The sequence below is a fragment of the Thermobia domestica genome, chromosome 3, assembly GCF_964235325.1.
Source record: "Thermobia domestica chromosome 3, izTheDome1.hap1.1, whole genome shotgun sequence".
Classification (NCBI taxonomy): Eukaryota; Metazoa; Arthropoda; class Insecta; order Zygentoma; family Lepismatidae; genus Thermobia; species Thermobia domestica.
In genome coordinates, this window is record NC_137456.1 from 121,941,900 (window position 1) to 121,958,495 (window position 16,596).

Genomic DNA, 16,596 nt, shown 5'->3' on the forward strand with positions numbered 1-16,596 from the left:
TCTATCATGATGGAATCCATGGCCTTCCAGAACGTTGGCAGAAGGTCGTCAATGCTGATGGGGATTATTTTTGATCATCCAGGTACGTCTTAGGTGACATACCGATGTTCGAATGTGTTGGGTGAAAAAGCGACAGAACTTTCTTGGTTATCTTTATAAATTTAAAATAACTAATAACCTGACATAGTGCCACAATGCCACTTAATTTTATGTTGGATTGACAATACAGTTAATCGGGTGATATTGCGGAGTATGTCAAACAGTATCCCCCAGTGATATTTGCATGTTGCTAAATTTCATTGTTTTTTACCAATTATTAATAGTAATTGCTATATATTAGCAACTCCACAAATAAGTAATGAACTGATTCAACTAAAAATAGTCAACTTAGATTAAACTTCAATTTAGGGAAGGGTAGGAAAACAGGCCTACTCTATTAAGTACCTTCTCTTCTGTTAAATAGCTGACTCCACATGCACCTAATGCCAGAAAATTTTGGGTCTAATTTGCTCCATTCTTTGGTATTTGCACCAATTTATAATCAATTTTAAAACAATACTGCAAATACCAGTGTAATAAGTGTTACAATGCGATAAAAAGGAATTTTAAAACTTACAAACAGTATAAGTATTGTTTACAGTAACGAAATTTGAACTGCTTGAATTTTAAAACTGAATATTAACTACTTTCTCTCCCATAATGAGCAAGGCGAGATACAGAAATGTCGTATTGATATAGAACATTCGGTATCAGTTTCCAAAGTGCTAGAGGCATTTTCATATCTACCTAACAGATTTTCGGCTAGAAGAAGTATTTTGCACTTCAGTTTTCATAAAAAATGTAACTAAACATTAGTGCTAAAAATAGCACATGCGTAAATTTAGTGAAAATAAATATCACAAAAATTAATAATGAAATATGGCTTTAGACTTCTAACTTTGGCACTTTAGTAAAGAGATCAAAAAACAGAACAAGTTTACATGAAATAATCATTTATTGAAGTTTGTAGACACAAGTATTTACGATAGAAATATAATTTAACCTCCTTAACTTTATTTCAGAAGTTACCTTGTTCTAAACAGCATGTACATTAGCTAATACATGGAATTTCAGGCCTTTTTAAAACATGTTTCAGGAACATATATACAATGGCTGAGAAAATCTTACGTATTTATACATCGTAATTACTATATAAATTAACCAAAAATCAGTTCCAAATATCATCGTTGTTCATTCACAACGATAAAACACCTTTTTCGTAGTTATTTTGTAGACAAATTTCAATTTGTTCAAAATATTATGCTATTCTGACATACAATACACATATTTATAAAGACGAACTATTTACAAAGACACATGAAATAGTCAGCATAAGGATGTCAAACATAGTGTAAACTACATGTGAAATGTAATTTGCTTAGGAACATGAACATTGCGAGAATCAACTAGTATGTGTCAATAAGAATGCATGTCCATGTATTTTTCTGTTCATAGAGAATTCTACCTATGTTTGTTCAATCTTACTTGGAAAAAAAGTAGTCTGAAAGTTTAGTGTTCTTGAAGCACTAAAATAAATAAAAGCAGCACTGTCTATTATGTTTGAGAATCAGAAAAACACGCAACGGATTTTGTAATGAACATAAATGCAATATCCATAGAGAATTCATTCTCTCAAAAATAAATATATTTTCAACAGTTTAGTTCATCCAAGCAAGACGAAAACAAAGTACATACATCTACACATCATTATGAAGTAGCATTTTCACAAGCTTTATGTAAGTGTTCACTACTTCTCTATTTACACAATGTATACTTCACAGTCAGTATTTCTGAAACATGTTCGATTCAAAAATAAGCAATAGTAATTACAGATCGTACAACGAGAACAGTTCTCATTTGTTTGTCGCTTCAAACATGAATATATATATTAAAGATTTTATAAAGAGAATAGTTCTTATTTGTTCCTTACTTCAAAATATGTCTTTTCAAGTGCCTTATTGTAGCATCTCTCCACAATTTTCATTAACACAAACTGAAAATATCTCGTGTTTATTTTACATTGTGCTGCTGATGATAATCTAGTTTCTCCTATTAACACTTCCACTTTTCTCTCCTTCTTTATGTATGTGTGCCACCCTTCACAAGATTCAACTCATAGAAAAAAATACTTTTAAAAAATGAAAAAGAAAAAAAACATTTTCCTAGGAAGAAGAAAACGCAGAAGGAAAATACACACACATTCACACAACATTACATAGTTAATGGCTCAAATTATGGTTGTCAAATTATTAAGTTATTTGTTCGATTGCACAGAAGGGTACAACTCTATACCACGTCCAATACCTAAAGTATCCATGAAGTTAAATGAAACCAACAATATTGAAGTTTTGCTGTACTTAGTATTGAACTGTATCAGGAAGGAGCACATATAATGTCTAACACACAATAGGTTAATCTGTACGCAGGCAGTAGTATATAATATGATAAACAAATCACAATTAACAGCAGTGTCCGAAGATAGTGCAAAATTTCGATTATTATTATTATTATTATTATTATTATTATTATTATTATTTATTAGTGTCTATAATAGTGAATTTTCTGAAGACATTGAAGACAAGTTGAGTTTTACTCTACAGGGTGTTTCAAAACAACACCAACAACGTTTGGGAGATTATTCCTGACACCAAAATAAGGCAAAAAGTATAGATCAACCTCGGTGCAGAAATCCATCATTTCGGACTTATAGGCTCTCGAAACCTTAAAAAATATAACTTTAAAGGTCCATAGCTATAATACTATGGGACCTACCGTAGTCTTGTCAAAACTTCACTTAAGAACTTGTATGTGTTCTATCCAAATATCCATGTTTCAGAATCCTGCGGTACTTACGCAACAATTTTTATAAAGGGAGTCTGGTTACGGGCATATAATTTGAAGTACTCACCAACTACCTCTACAAAAATTGTTACGGTAGTATTGCAGGATTCTGAAACATGTATATTTGGATAGGGTACACACTAGTTCCTAAGTGAAGTCTTGATCCGACTACGGTAGATCCCATAGTATTGGAGCAATGCACCTTTAAAGTTGATTTTTCATATTTTCGCAAGCCTAATAATTCCGAAAGGATGCATTTGAGCACCCAGGTTGGTCTATACTTTTTGTCTTATTTTGGTGTCAGGAATCACCTCTCAAACATTGTCGATGTTGTTTTGAAACACCCTGTATATATCAACTTGTTAATATGCAGAACGTTTGCTTTTTTTAAAAAAAAATCAAATATAACAAATATGGGATTTTTTTTCTTTCTTTTAGATTTCATTGAGGAATATGTAATTGTATTTTAATATAATGATTTTGTTCAATTACTTTAAAGCTTATGAAAACACTCAGAATAGTACCAGCCCTGTCAACACACACATACACACATAGTATTACTAATGAACTCTCATGTGACGATCGAGACTTCTTTTATCTGCGAATCCCCTGGGACACACTTCACACACGTAAGGCCGTTCACCAGTATGAGTCTTTTCATGGCGGAGAAGATGGTGTTTCTCGCGAAATCGCTTTCCACACTGTTTGCATGAAAATGGGCGTTCAGTATTATGGACTTTTTGATGGCGATACAGACGGCTTTTGTACAAGAATACTTTCGAACACACATCACAGCGAACGAATCCACCATTGTGTTCATTTACGACTGGTACCTTTGTATTACACTGGTTACAAAACAATGAGTCATCTTTAATCACACATGATTGCGAACATACAGGGCATACAATTCCAGTTTCTGGAGTTTCTTCAATATTTGATGCAACAAGATTTTCGTAATTTTCTTTGACACATGTATCTTGGACTACCTCCAGTTTGACTTCACAACTGAAATGAAAAAATAAATAAATAAAAGCTTCTGAAATTGTTTGTATACTTTAAAATATGGTTTCAGAAATTATTTCTACTCCTACTAGACCTAGGGTTCCCAGGTTTTTTTTATTATTATTATTAAGAGCTTACAAGTATGTAGTATAACATAAATATTCATATTACATTATAAACGATAGTTCTGTCACAATTTGAGTTAAAAGTGCGAGAAACTTGTAAGTACTGACATAAAACTATGTTCCTTTAAGTCTTAGCAAGAAATTGTAGGTAATTTAATCATTCTCTCACCAACGATTAAATTATAGGTAAACAAAAAGTAATATACTCAAACTTGTGAAGAAGTCCCATTTAAAATATTCTGATAAAATCTGAACTCAGCCTCTTTGTCTCTCTGAATCTATTCACACAGATGATTATTAGAAACAAACAAGGGCAGTGTCTCTGTTTCAATAGGATACTTTGGTTCAAAATTGATAGACAGACGTATCCATCACATTGAATGAAGGCCTTCAAGATATTTGATATGTAAAGACACATTTATACTGAAAAAATACTAACAAAAATGTTGGTAACTTCTAATGAGGAATTTTAAAATGTACGATTCCACAATATGCATTTGAAATTGCTAGTAACATGTTAATGGTGGTGGCACATCAGCGAGAAATTGTTGAAACTTCCCGAAAGAAACATATACCGAAATATCTTATGTGTTAGCTCTATTCACTGCGTCTGCAATACCCTTATTTGGAATTCAAGTATATTTCATTGACTTGCTTCATTGTTTTTAATATACCGTACATAAACTTATCATTATACACGGAAAGGTAAAAGGGAAAAAAAAGTGTATAATAAAAACTTAGAATAGCAGAAACCTTTGTAATGTGAACAATTTAATAAAATTCTAAACCATAGGATAGCACAAAAAATTAGGTAAAAATGCAGTTGTTTTTAATTCTTACGAACAGAAAACTGATAAACTAACTAATTTAAGATTATACACTTTCTAAAATTGAGAATTATATGTAAAACGTCCTCTGAATTATATCGAGAAATCTGCTAAATTTGAACAAAATCGATATCGCGGTTACAATAGCCAATAGAATCGAATGCATAAAGTATCAACATAATAGAATCTACATTGAAAATATCCTACTTGAAACCTCTTTTAACGTATATTTTAAAAAGTTAGTAAAATTTTAACCAAAATCGGTCTATTAATTTCTGAGGTAATCACGAATATCGTCGTATCTTTAGATACACACTCGTGTAGAAAATAACTTTTGATTTTTTTTTTTTTTTTTTAATACGTAAATAGACTCGTTAAATTGAAACCGACACTTTTAATATAACAGGTTGTTTAAGGAAATTATACGCTTTCACTTAGGAAGTTGCTGCTTGTATGTTAATTATCTTAAATTGATGGTAAGTAAAATCAGTATTTTTAAAGTGAATCAGTTTTTTAATGACATCATTCGCATATGTCACAATCCATAAAGTTACAAGGAATTCGGGATATTTTGTCAATAACTATTTTCAAATTTGGGTACCTACATCGGGGCATTAGGTTCACGTATATACACGAAATATATCTCAAAAAATATTTGGTATTCAGGCCCCGAGTTTTATTACGCAGTATGAAAATAAAAAAAATATTGTCAAACCATATGTACATACAAATTTGAAAAACTGAAGAAGAGAATTTAAGATCCTCCTCGTACCCTAATTAACTTTTAATTTTGCTGTTTGTACGTCATAATCTTTAAAATAAATCAAGGTTTTTAAAAATAACTTACATATATTCCTGATCTTTTTTCACTCGAAAACCAGCAATCCCAGCCAGCCAAATAAAATGTTATCAACATCCTTTGATCCAAATCATCTCCAGAGCGATCGCAAAATTCATATTATTAACAATGTCAGTAACTTTGTTATCAACATGTTACCGAAAAAATTACCAATGTTGATAACAAATGTACCAATATTTGTCAATAACAAAACTGTTATTAACACTTTTTGAAGAAATGCAACAATGTTGATAGCAAATATTTTCAACAAATGTTATTATCATTTTAAAATATGAATTTGAAATTTTGTTAGAAACATTATTAGTAATATGTGTTGTTAACAATGTTACACCCGGTGTAAATCCACCTTAACGTTTGATTTAAATCCATATTATTGAAAGCTCTTGGTTTCAACTTCTGACCCTTGATTTGACCCAAAGATATCAAAACTTCTCTTCAAAAATTGATATTACAAGTGTTGAGATTGTGTCACGCTAAGCCGGTAAGGACTACAAAACGTATAACAAACAGTTTGGTATTTACAGCCTTTATTATGGCTTCACGAATATAGATGAGGGATTTCTATTAAATGTTGGGATGATACACTCAGGTAGATAATTGGTTTGAACACAAAATGCATTTTTGTGATGGAACATCGATTTCCCAATTTCGATTCAGCATTGTCAGCTTCATTCTAATGTACAGTAGTCTCGTATGTATGATTTGTGTAGACGAGAAAGTTACCAAACAATATAAACACTCGTGTTACAAAATACATGATTTTTGTGAGTTAGTAATCCTGAACGTTCGTGTACTTCGACTGCCTTGTGTTTGTGCCGTGTTGGGCGACGGTGAGTAGTACGCGAATATCCAAGGTCATGACAAGATACTGAATTTGTGGCAGGGCCACCATTAGAGATTATAAAAGGTGAACCGAAACCGAAGCTACGTCAGAGAAATCGACTAACATTGAAGAAGATTGTCATAAAGAATCGTAAAGTTAATGCGGCATACTTGACTGTAAAATTAATCTATCTGAAGCAACATGATCCTACAAGTACAGTCAGGACGAGAGCTGCATAGCCTCAACATCCGTGGTCAGTTTGCGATGCGAAACCTCTGATAAACGTCACCAAGGTAACAGTGCGAAAACGATAATGCTGGAATCATAAAACATGGACCTCCAATGTTTCGGAGAGAGAGACAGAGCACTTCTTGTTTACACCAATAGGATGGATCTCAAAAAAGCGGCTACTGTTGAACATGGCGGCAGCTTCACTGATCTGAGAAGCAATTCCATGTTTTCCATTGGTTCTGTCACTGCCTTCAATGAGTGAATTACTGTCAATGGTTATGTAGACATTTTACATATCTAGGTGTATGCAACGGTAAATATGCTATTCTCTAACAACGCAGACATAAATCCATCAAGTTGCTGGAAACGAAAAGACAGATGATTCATCCGACCATGTTACTTTCTCCCAATCACCGGATGTCCATCATATTTTATTATCTCGCCGTTATATTTCTCCGACCGGTGATCGCTACCGTGTTGACAGCGGTGATCATAAGATACGAAGTAGCAATTCGACTGCAATGTTGAGATTACTTAGCTCTTCGTCGGACCGACCTGACAACAACGCAACTTCCACGATAACAATGCCCCAATACATACAAACGTAGTTTGAAGAACCACGCTTCCCTGGTGCGTCCAATCTCCCGAATTAAACATTATTCAATACCTATGGTCAATTTTAGAATAGAGAATGACTCATCACTGACAAAACAGAGTGCTACACTGGATGAAGAATTATTTTGAATCTGAAAATGAGTTATGAGCTACGTATCTCAATTCCACGACGAGCATAAGCTGAAATATGGACTGAAGGAGTTCGAATGCTACATTAAGTAAGTTACATTTTGTTAAGGTATCCGCATTATTTTGATAACTATTTGTATATCAACACCAGTATTTAACTATCGTTCCTACGACATTACCTAATGCAAAATGTGGGTAAACAGTCAGATTAAGTTAGACTAGTGACCTCGCTTAAGGAAACCGATCATATGAATACTAGAATATTAGATACTTCTAAAAATATTTCTGAAACAGTGTTAATATACACACTCGGAAGTTACGTTATATCTTTAAATTTACTTCAATAATTTTAAAATATTTTTTTGGAAATGATTTTGTTACCATGAATATACTTTTGTTGTATGTTTCCCAAAATTGGAGCTCCTAACGTCGAGGATTATGTATACTACATGCTTATTACGCGAATTCATCAACAGATCTGTTAAATTCACGAAACAAGCATATACAATAGGCAATTTTTCTAGATATCTAATCATTCTACCTCCTACTAAAATGCTGTCTTGATTATGTAGGCTCTTGTTTATTATCCTTTCTAGACAGATATTAAATGATGATGGCGAGAGACAGCATCCCTGTCGAACTCCCCTTTCAATTGCATTCTCCTTTGTCATTTGCTCCCCTATTCTAACACTTACTTGTTGGTTCATGTATAAGTTTCTTACGAATCTTCGATATTTCCATTCCAACCCAACCTTAGAGCTCCCAATACCAATTCCCAATTCACGCGGTCTACAGTCTTTTCTAGATCAATAAATACAACATACACCTCTTTCCCTTTCTGTATAAACCTTTCACCAATCATCCTTAATAATCCAATTATACCTTTTGTGCCCTTACCTCTCCTTAACCCAAGCTGTTCCTCCTCAGCTTTTTCATTTGTTCTTCCATACAATCTTCTGTTCAATATTCGAAGCAATTTTTTTGTTGCATGCGATATGAGACTATAATTCTATAATACTCACATCTCTCTGGGTTCGATTTCTTAGTAATCGGTATTATGATTGTCTTCAGGAAGTCTTTTGGTCACACTCCTGTTTCATATATTTCACTGCAAAATTGGAACAATTCTTTTTTGCCCTTGTCTCCCATATTCTTAATGAATTCGATTGGTATATTATTTATCCCGGTTGCCCTTCTATTCCTAATCGCGGATATAGTTTTTCTTCAAACTCATGCCGAAAAATACTAAACTCTTTATCATCGTCACGTATTTCATTTTCTACTTCAACATCTAGGCCATATGGTCTATCCCTACTCCTACGTAAGTCCTCAACATATTCTTTCCATCTTCCTAAGACTTCACTTCTTTCGCTGACTACCTTTCCATTCTAATTTTCTGTCTCCCTTGTAATACCACTTGTTTCGTCCGAAGTTCCATATGTTTCACCTGCTTGTACATTTCCTCATATTTCCCACTTCTTCCTAATTCTTCTATATTCTTACACTTTCTTTGGTAAAACTCTTTCCTTGCTCTGTCTGTTACCCTTCGTAACTCATTGTTTAACTTTCTGTACATCTTTCTGCCCTCTTCTGTACCTACCTTTTTCCACATCTTCTTTCACTTATTTTCTCTAACATCTTTCTGTAATCCATGGCTTCTTAGCCGTTTTGTGTTCGCGGTAGCACACTACTTCTTCTGCAGCCTGCTGTATGCGAAGTTTAATATGTTCCCACCATCTGTTACTACCTGCACCTTTCCCTTCCTCATTTGAGTATTTTTCTTCGAATTTTTCAACGAAATGATTTCTTACTCCCTTCTTTCTCAACTTTTCAATATTCAACATCTTGTTGCCTACTTTTCTTCTCTCTATGTTTTTCAGCTGAATATCTACTTCGGCCAGCACAAGCTATGATCAGAGAAAATGTTGGCCCCGGGGAAAAATGCCGACTTCGCATTTTTTCAAGCTATTCCGATACCTGTCCTGAATCATAACATAGTCTATCTGATATCTTCGGCCGTCTATTGAGAATTTCCAGGTATATCTTTTTCTCTTGTGCTAATTGAACCAAGTGTTCCCAATTACTAGTGAATTCTGTATACAGAAATTGAGTAGTCTACAACGATATGTTGTATTCTTTTAAACTTTTTCTGGACAATATGTGATGTTTCTTTAAATATGTACTAGTCAGCTATTTCTATGGTAGAAGAAGAAGAAGACACAAAAATAATTATATTTTAAAAGTCAATGTTTTCGTATATGTATGTTTTTGTTTTTTTGGTAACCATGACGATATGTTAAATGTCGACATAGAAACGGAGTTACTGTAAGCTATAATATAAATAACATCAGAGAGATCACAACGAACATAAAAAGGTATAATAAACGACATTTTGGTACCATATTAATTTTGTTTATTTATGTGGCTCAAAATATATATAAGGATCAGGGCTATAGAACATCGATTAAGAGTAAATAGATTTATTATTCGTTCTAAGTCCCTTTCCCCTTTCATTTCTTTCGCTAAACCATATTTGCCTACGACATTACTGCATTGAAATCTCCCATTACAATTACGCATGCATCCTTCTTCTCCCTATCTATAATTTCTTCTATTTTCTCATAATTTTCCTCTGCTTCTTCAGTTGTATGCGAAGTCGTCGGTGCGTATATCTGTATCACCACTAAATCCTTCTTTTTTCTTATAAGTCTTAACTTTATCAATAACAAATTCTACTTTCCCTATCTTCTCTTTTAAGCGCTTACCAAGAATTATTCCTACACCATTATGACCGCCCTTTTCATTACCTGAGTAAAACATTCTATATTTTATATATATATAAGATTTTCTATACTTCCTTCCCTGTAACATAGTACGTACGTTCCATGTCTCAATCCTAAACCTTTTGCTCTTGTTTGTCTTTTTTTCTCTATCTTCCCCACATTGTTACCTTCTCGTCCAATATCCTTCCCAAGACATCCCCCTCCCAGAGATTCGAATGGAGAGGATATTTTATCTCCGGAACTATATTTTGACCTGCGAAAGATCATTGTATATATGTTCTTTTTCTGTCTGCAAATTAGGGAAAATGAAGTGGTAGCTTCGTGTTGTCTTCCACCCCGCAGTATCCCAGCCATTAAAATCACTGATCACGATAAGATATTTCATGTTCGGACGTTCAGTTCAAAATACATTATACTACGGCTACTTGTTTACAATACTTCGTTGAATAGTATTTCTTATATAATATAGTTGTTTGTATACGTTACATTCAATTCCAAATGGTAACTAATCATTACAACATTAAATACAAAGGAGTATCTTAATATACACGAAAAGGAAAACAACTATAGTTTTATCGTCCAGGAATTCTTTTGTACGGTGTTTAATGGAAACTTTCTTACCTTTATTTTTAAACTACACAATATATTTTCCATTCCTAAAGTCTCCTGGAAGGCGATTATAAATACTGATTTCCATTTTCGTAGGCTTTTGTGTGTAAAGTAGGTTGCAATAAATTTTTGTTTTATATGCTAAAACAATCATGTGTAGTGTTAACGGCGTTAGTTTCCTTCTTGGTGTATACGGCTATTTGTAGGACGTATGACAGAACAGTGAGGATTTCGTTTTCTTTTTTTAATATCTATTTACATAAGTATGTGCATAGTTTGCCAGTGATTATACGAGGCTTCTTTCTGTTCTCTGAAAAATAACTATGTCGTTCTTATCATTTCCCCAGAAAAGCTATCCTATACCTTAATGAGTAAATAAACTTGTAGTAAAGATTCTGTCTCTAAATTTTCTCTTAGAAATCTCTTAGAAACAGAGAAAGAATTTAAACTCTGTTATAACAACATTTATATATATGTCTGTATTTTCATTAATTTCGATCGTGTCTGAAGAAGGATATGCTAGATATCCGAAACAGTTACAAATTATAATTTAAAATAAAGTTTTAAGCTTTGGTCAGTGTCTCTTTTGCTAAAAGAAATCTAGAAGTATATAATTTACTATTTATTTTCTGTGTTGCTCACAGTATGTGGTTCAATCAATTTAAGTTTTCGTGTATTTTCAAATTCAAGAATCTAATATCTGACAACAAATTTTCAAGTTGCTTATGTTGTATAAAGACTTCTTTAGCTTTTTTTGTTTCATTCGGTGTAGAAGAATACCGTACGAATTATGTTTTTGACTCATTTGATAACTCGTTTGCTTCATATTTTCTTGAACATTTCATGTTTTATTTTAGTTCTTTTTATATCTTCCCCTTTAAGAATCAAGCTTGTGTCGTCTGCCCACAGTATGGATTTTACGTTTTCTGGAAGAGTATTTATGCAAAAGAGATATAGTAAAGGTACCAAGATTGATCCTTATGGTACTCCGTGGTTTGTGTGCTGTAAGTTGACTGATATGTTTTCTTTACGTTTTTTTAAGTATGAGAGTTATTTCTACTACTTGTCTTCGATTCAAGTTATTTCTGAGCATCACCCCTTATGTCATGTACGCAAATCTTTTTAAGCAGAATTGTATGATTGACCAGTCAAATGCCTTAATAAAATCATAAAATATTCCTATCTTCAACATCTTATTATAAATTGCTTCCAATATATCATTCATCAGCGTGTAAGCAGCGCCAATTCTGCATTTATTGGACGTAAAGCTATGCTGTTCAGAAGCTAATATTTTCAGCTTTTGTATGAAGCTCATCATCTTTCTTCCTTTCTTTCTTTCTTTTTTGTTCTCTCATTTTTTTAAATTAAGTTTTCGGAAATCTTACTCAGAGAAGCAATAAGGAAATCAGCTTACAATTTTCATCCTATCTCTAATGAATTCTCTTCCTATATCCATTTTTGAAGATTGGTTTAACTCTTGCTATTTTCAGTTTTGATGGAAAGTTTCCGCTCTCCATGCATTCGTTAAACAAATAAATTATGACTTTTAGCCTTTATGCAATTTTACTGAATATTATCGCTAACAATTATAAATCCTTTTAAGTTATTCCGCTCTTTTACTACTTCATTTTTGCAAGTATGGAAGATTATATTCGTAATTCAAGGATCTCTCGATTTTAGCATCTCAAGTGCCTCTTCAGAATGGATTTTCCTCGTTAAACTGCCACTTTATTATATTGTATTATTTTATGGCTTGTGTACTGCATTCTTTCGTTTCTTTCTCTTTTACTACGAGGAAAGATCTATCAAAAATAGGTGAAAACGTTTTATAAAAGTAATCAAACTTTTCCTCTGTATTACTGATAATAAATAACTGGTCCCAATTTTTGCTAATTAGTGCTCTGTTAAATGCGCGTGTTCTTGGCACTGAAGATTTTTATCACGTTTTCTACGATTTTCAAGTGTAGAATTTCTGTTTATGCGAATGTGGTTGATCATTCAGTCGTTTTGTCATTTTTAAATTGTCTAAGGGTATATTTGTAAGGACATTGTCAACAGCAGTCTTAGAATGTGGTGTTATTCTTGTCGGTTTATTAATTACATGATTCATATTGTGAAAGACAAATAATGTAAACAGCTCTTGTTTTTATATGGATTTTTTTTTAAAGTCAAATGTAGTCAGAGTAAAACATCACTTACTTTTTATAAACAATACAAATGTTATTTAAGGTCTATTTAATTTTTCAAAAACATACCGAAAAAGCCCGACTGACTACGATAAATCGACGCTATTATAAGATTTATAGATTTTACTAACACTAAAGAGCATTCGAAGCTTAATTCGCAACTTTCATGGTTAACTGCCTCTACACAGAATAGTAAATATTTTGAAACTAAAATTACTAAACTTCCTTCCCCTCCTCTTGTGATTTTTACAGAAACTACTCACCACTTCATAGTTAGCAATTTTTACCTATTTTATGCTATTATAAAGAGGTAATTCTGCCTATAATGAGGTAATTACGAACATAATTTGATAATTTACACATGATAATTTGGATTCTGCTATTTTTGAGCATTATGCGAACTACTAATTTTGTTTATCTGACAAAATTACCGTTATCTGTTTACTACCGTGGCGTGGCAAAACAATCGATATTATGTACAGACCAGCAATACACCAGCAAGCAAAAAGTTTTATTCAGCATATTCAGTATACACTGGGGAGAAAATACGAGGAAAGAGTTCATAGTTATCTTGTTCCTTTAACATATATCCAATGTTAAGTAATAATGGGTTCCGAAAGTAATACACTAAGTTAATAGTACGGCATGCACCAAAATATACAGTACTGAAACTCGCGCATTTCGAATACGTAGTTGCGTTTGTGGACGGGGCATAGCTCCACCTGAACTTGTTCGCGTTAGCGAAAAGGAAGTTGTGTTCTGCACTTGTTGTTGGAAATGGGTCTCTTGACGGAGGAAAAAGTATTCATAGTTGGGACGTTATTTCTGCTCATACGGAAGCGGTCGTGAAGGTGGACCGAGTTTGAAAAAGGTGGCAGAACAATTCCGAGAGGAGTGGCACCAAGTAACACAGTTATGCTGTCTATTGTTAAGAATAAGCCAAGAACTGTGCCTGCATTATGTGAGCAAATCATCATCTTTTGCAGCAGTCTGCAGCAACCTTTGTTTCAGAATATGTTTGAGAATCTGCGTGAACACTGTCTACAGCGAGGCGGTGCACACGTTGAACACTTACATTACACATGCCGTGGTATAAACACGCTAACAGTGTACTTATGTATGTATGTAGTCTGTGTGTTAATTTCTTTTGAGGAGAAATAAACTAACAGATGACAATAATGTAATTTTGTTCATCTTTTCATTTCAGTACTGTATATTTTGGCGCGTAAGTTACTGCATTTCCCAGGAAGTGTTTTGAATTTCTCTTCTACATCCCAGGATAAGAATAGTTTACAAAAAGGTGGAAAAGTTAGAAACAATGATTTTCTGAAAAAAGAAGGAAACTAACAGTTCTTATGTTTCATAACCATAATCAAATATTCATTAACACTACAATATAGTCCTTTCTCCTTACAATATATCAAAAAGGATACTAGTGCAAATTTGTCCTGTTGCGACTGTTTTTACGATAATAACGCGAATCATTTACTTGGTATTTTGTAAGAATATGTCATAATCATTTCCTTTCCGAGAAACCCAAAAAGCATAGCATAATGGTAGGACAGGTTTTCTTCGGACATAGTTTTCAGGAAAAAAAAATCTCATAATTTCCTTTGTATTTTATAAATAAATATTTCACTAATAACTCTACAGTATGACACAATTTAGATTTCAGAAATGAGACCAAGAAACTTTCTGTTATGGTCTGTACCTTTTATTTCTCTTTCTTCCTCTATTCGACATGACCTACAAAATGTAGAAATAAAATTCAAAAGGAAGAACAAGTTTACACTTGAACTTTTACAAAAGGATTTGAACTGAAAGAAATGGATTAAATATTGTAGTGCATTTTCGACTTAACTCAACTACGGCACACAAATAGTCAAAAGAAAAGAGAAGAAAAAAAAATACTTATGTTTTACGGGAGAAAAGGACAACTTTATCCAAATTATTATACTGTATTAATTCACTTTACCTATATTTACATTCAATACACATTTGCTTGCTTCTCTGTTACTTAAGAAAACGTCTGTATTACCCAGTACTGCCTGTCACGTGTCAAAACTCTCAATGCATCATTTTTTCATGTTTGAGAACATTTTGAGCTGAAGTATACTCATACTGCAGTGAACGAACCATATACGAAATTTTTTCCATCTTTCTTCTGTCTAACGCATTTACTAATGTACTAAATATGAAAACAGCATTTACTACTACCACTACTACACAAGAAAAAAGAAAGAAAGAAAGAAAAATCTGATTAATGGAACAGTGAGTAAATGATTGACCGGCTCGAAGGAACTGTACTTCAGTGACCAAGTACTAGATTTAAAAAAGTGATTCTTCACACTAATACAATTACATGATTACCCAGCTCTTTGGTACTGGAAAAAGAAATACGTATTCAATAGTCCTTACCCAATTACGTCTGCATTTTTACTTCTTAGCTCCCCTTGTTACTATTATTGACCAACTTAATTTAAAATAATTCGTGAGTACCAAAAGCATCAAGAAAATTAACTTTCTATGCCTTAGTACGTTCTCAATGTGCCGTATTTATATCGTACTTTATACTGCAACTGAAATTATTTACATTTTCCTGTATTAATACACTTCTTTTAAACCAATATTTTCATTTCTTCCGCACTATCCTTAACTTCCATTGTAAATTCTGGAATTCTGCACAACGGTTAAGTAAATAGTTCTCGAAATTTAAGAGGAGAATATACGATCATTTTGAACGTGACTGTACAATGTTCAATCTTCCAATAAAAGCTAACTATTACAAAGAAAGACATATCTGATAGTATAATTAGTACGCAAAACAATATTTTTATTACGAAAATAAATATCTACATACCTTTTTCGTCAATTATCCTTGGAGTATAATAATGTTTTCTTACGAAAATTCTCTAACTAATCCATTTGAAAATACTCAAAAATATATCAAAGAAAATTTTATATAGTACATACAGCCTTACAACTGACGAAGAAACAATCAAACTGAAATAAAACGTATAAAGGATATGTAAACGAATAAAATTAATGTATCTTCATATGTCGATCAAGATTAGACTTATCAGCAAAAGCTTTCGAGCATATGGGACAAACGTATGGTCGCTCTCCTGTGTGAATACGATTATGCCGGATAAGGTGATGCTTCTCTCGGAAACTTTTGTAACAAACAGTACATGAGAAAGGTTTGTCATCATTATGTATCCTCGTGTGCCGAACGAGGCGATTTTTGTCCAAGAACACCTTGCGACACACATAACAACGGACGAATCCTTCACTGAATTCAGTCAGGACTGGAATATCACTGTTACAATGACTACAGTACAGCACGCCACTGCGCTTCAGTTCACACGACTGGGAACAATGAGGACAGACAATGCCTGTTTCGAAATGCTCTTCCACCTTTATGGATGGGCTCACGAACTTTGTAAGTTCCTTCTCATCTCCTACCGTTGCTCCCTTGTCACAACTAGAAAGAAGAAAAATAATGCTCAGATCTCGTCGTTTTCTTT

General features: G+C 33.1%; 1 protein-coding gene across 3 annotated transcripts in view; it reads right to left on the reverse strand.

The window, feature by feature from the left end:
* Positions 1 to 975: 975 nt before the first annotated feature.
* The window catches only part of LOC145680687 (uncharacterized), a 56,941-nt gene continuing 41,320 nt past the window's right edge, over positions 976 to 16,596 (reverse strand). The window contains exons 4-5 of one of the 3 annotated variants that reach the window (XR_014130661.1): positions 15,930 to 16,553; positions 3,749 to 3,885 (exon numbers count right to left, since the gene is read on the reverse strand). Coding sequence is in view for 2 of the 3 variants with exons in the window: in XM_081751578.1 (XP_081607704.1) it covers positions 3,441 to 3,885 (445 nt within the window). In the remaining variant the exon portion in view is untranslated. Of the gene's footprint in view, positions 3,886 to 11,346; positions 16,554 to 16,596 lie in introns of those variants that run through there. The other 2 variants (XM_081751578.1, XM_081751579.1) reach the window with 2 other exon arrangements.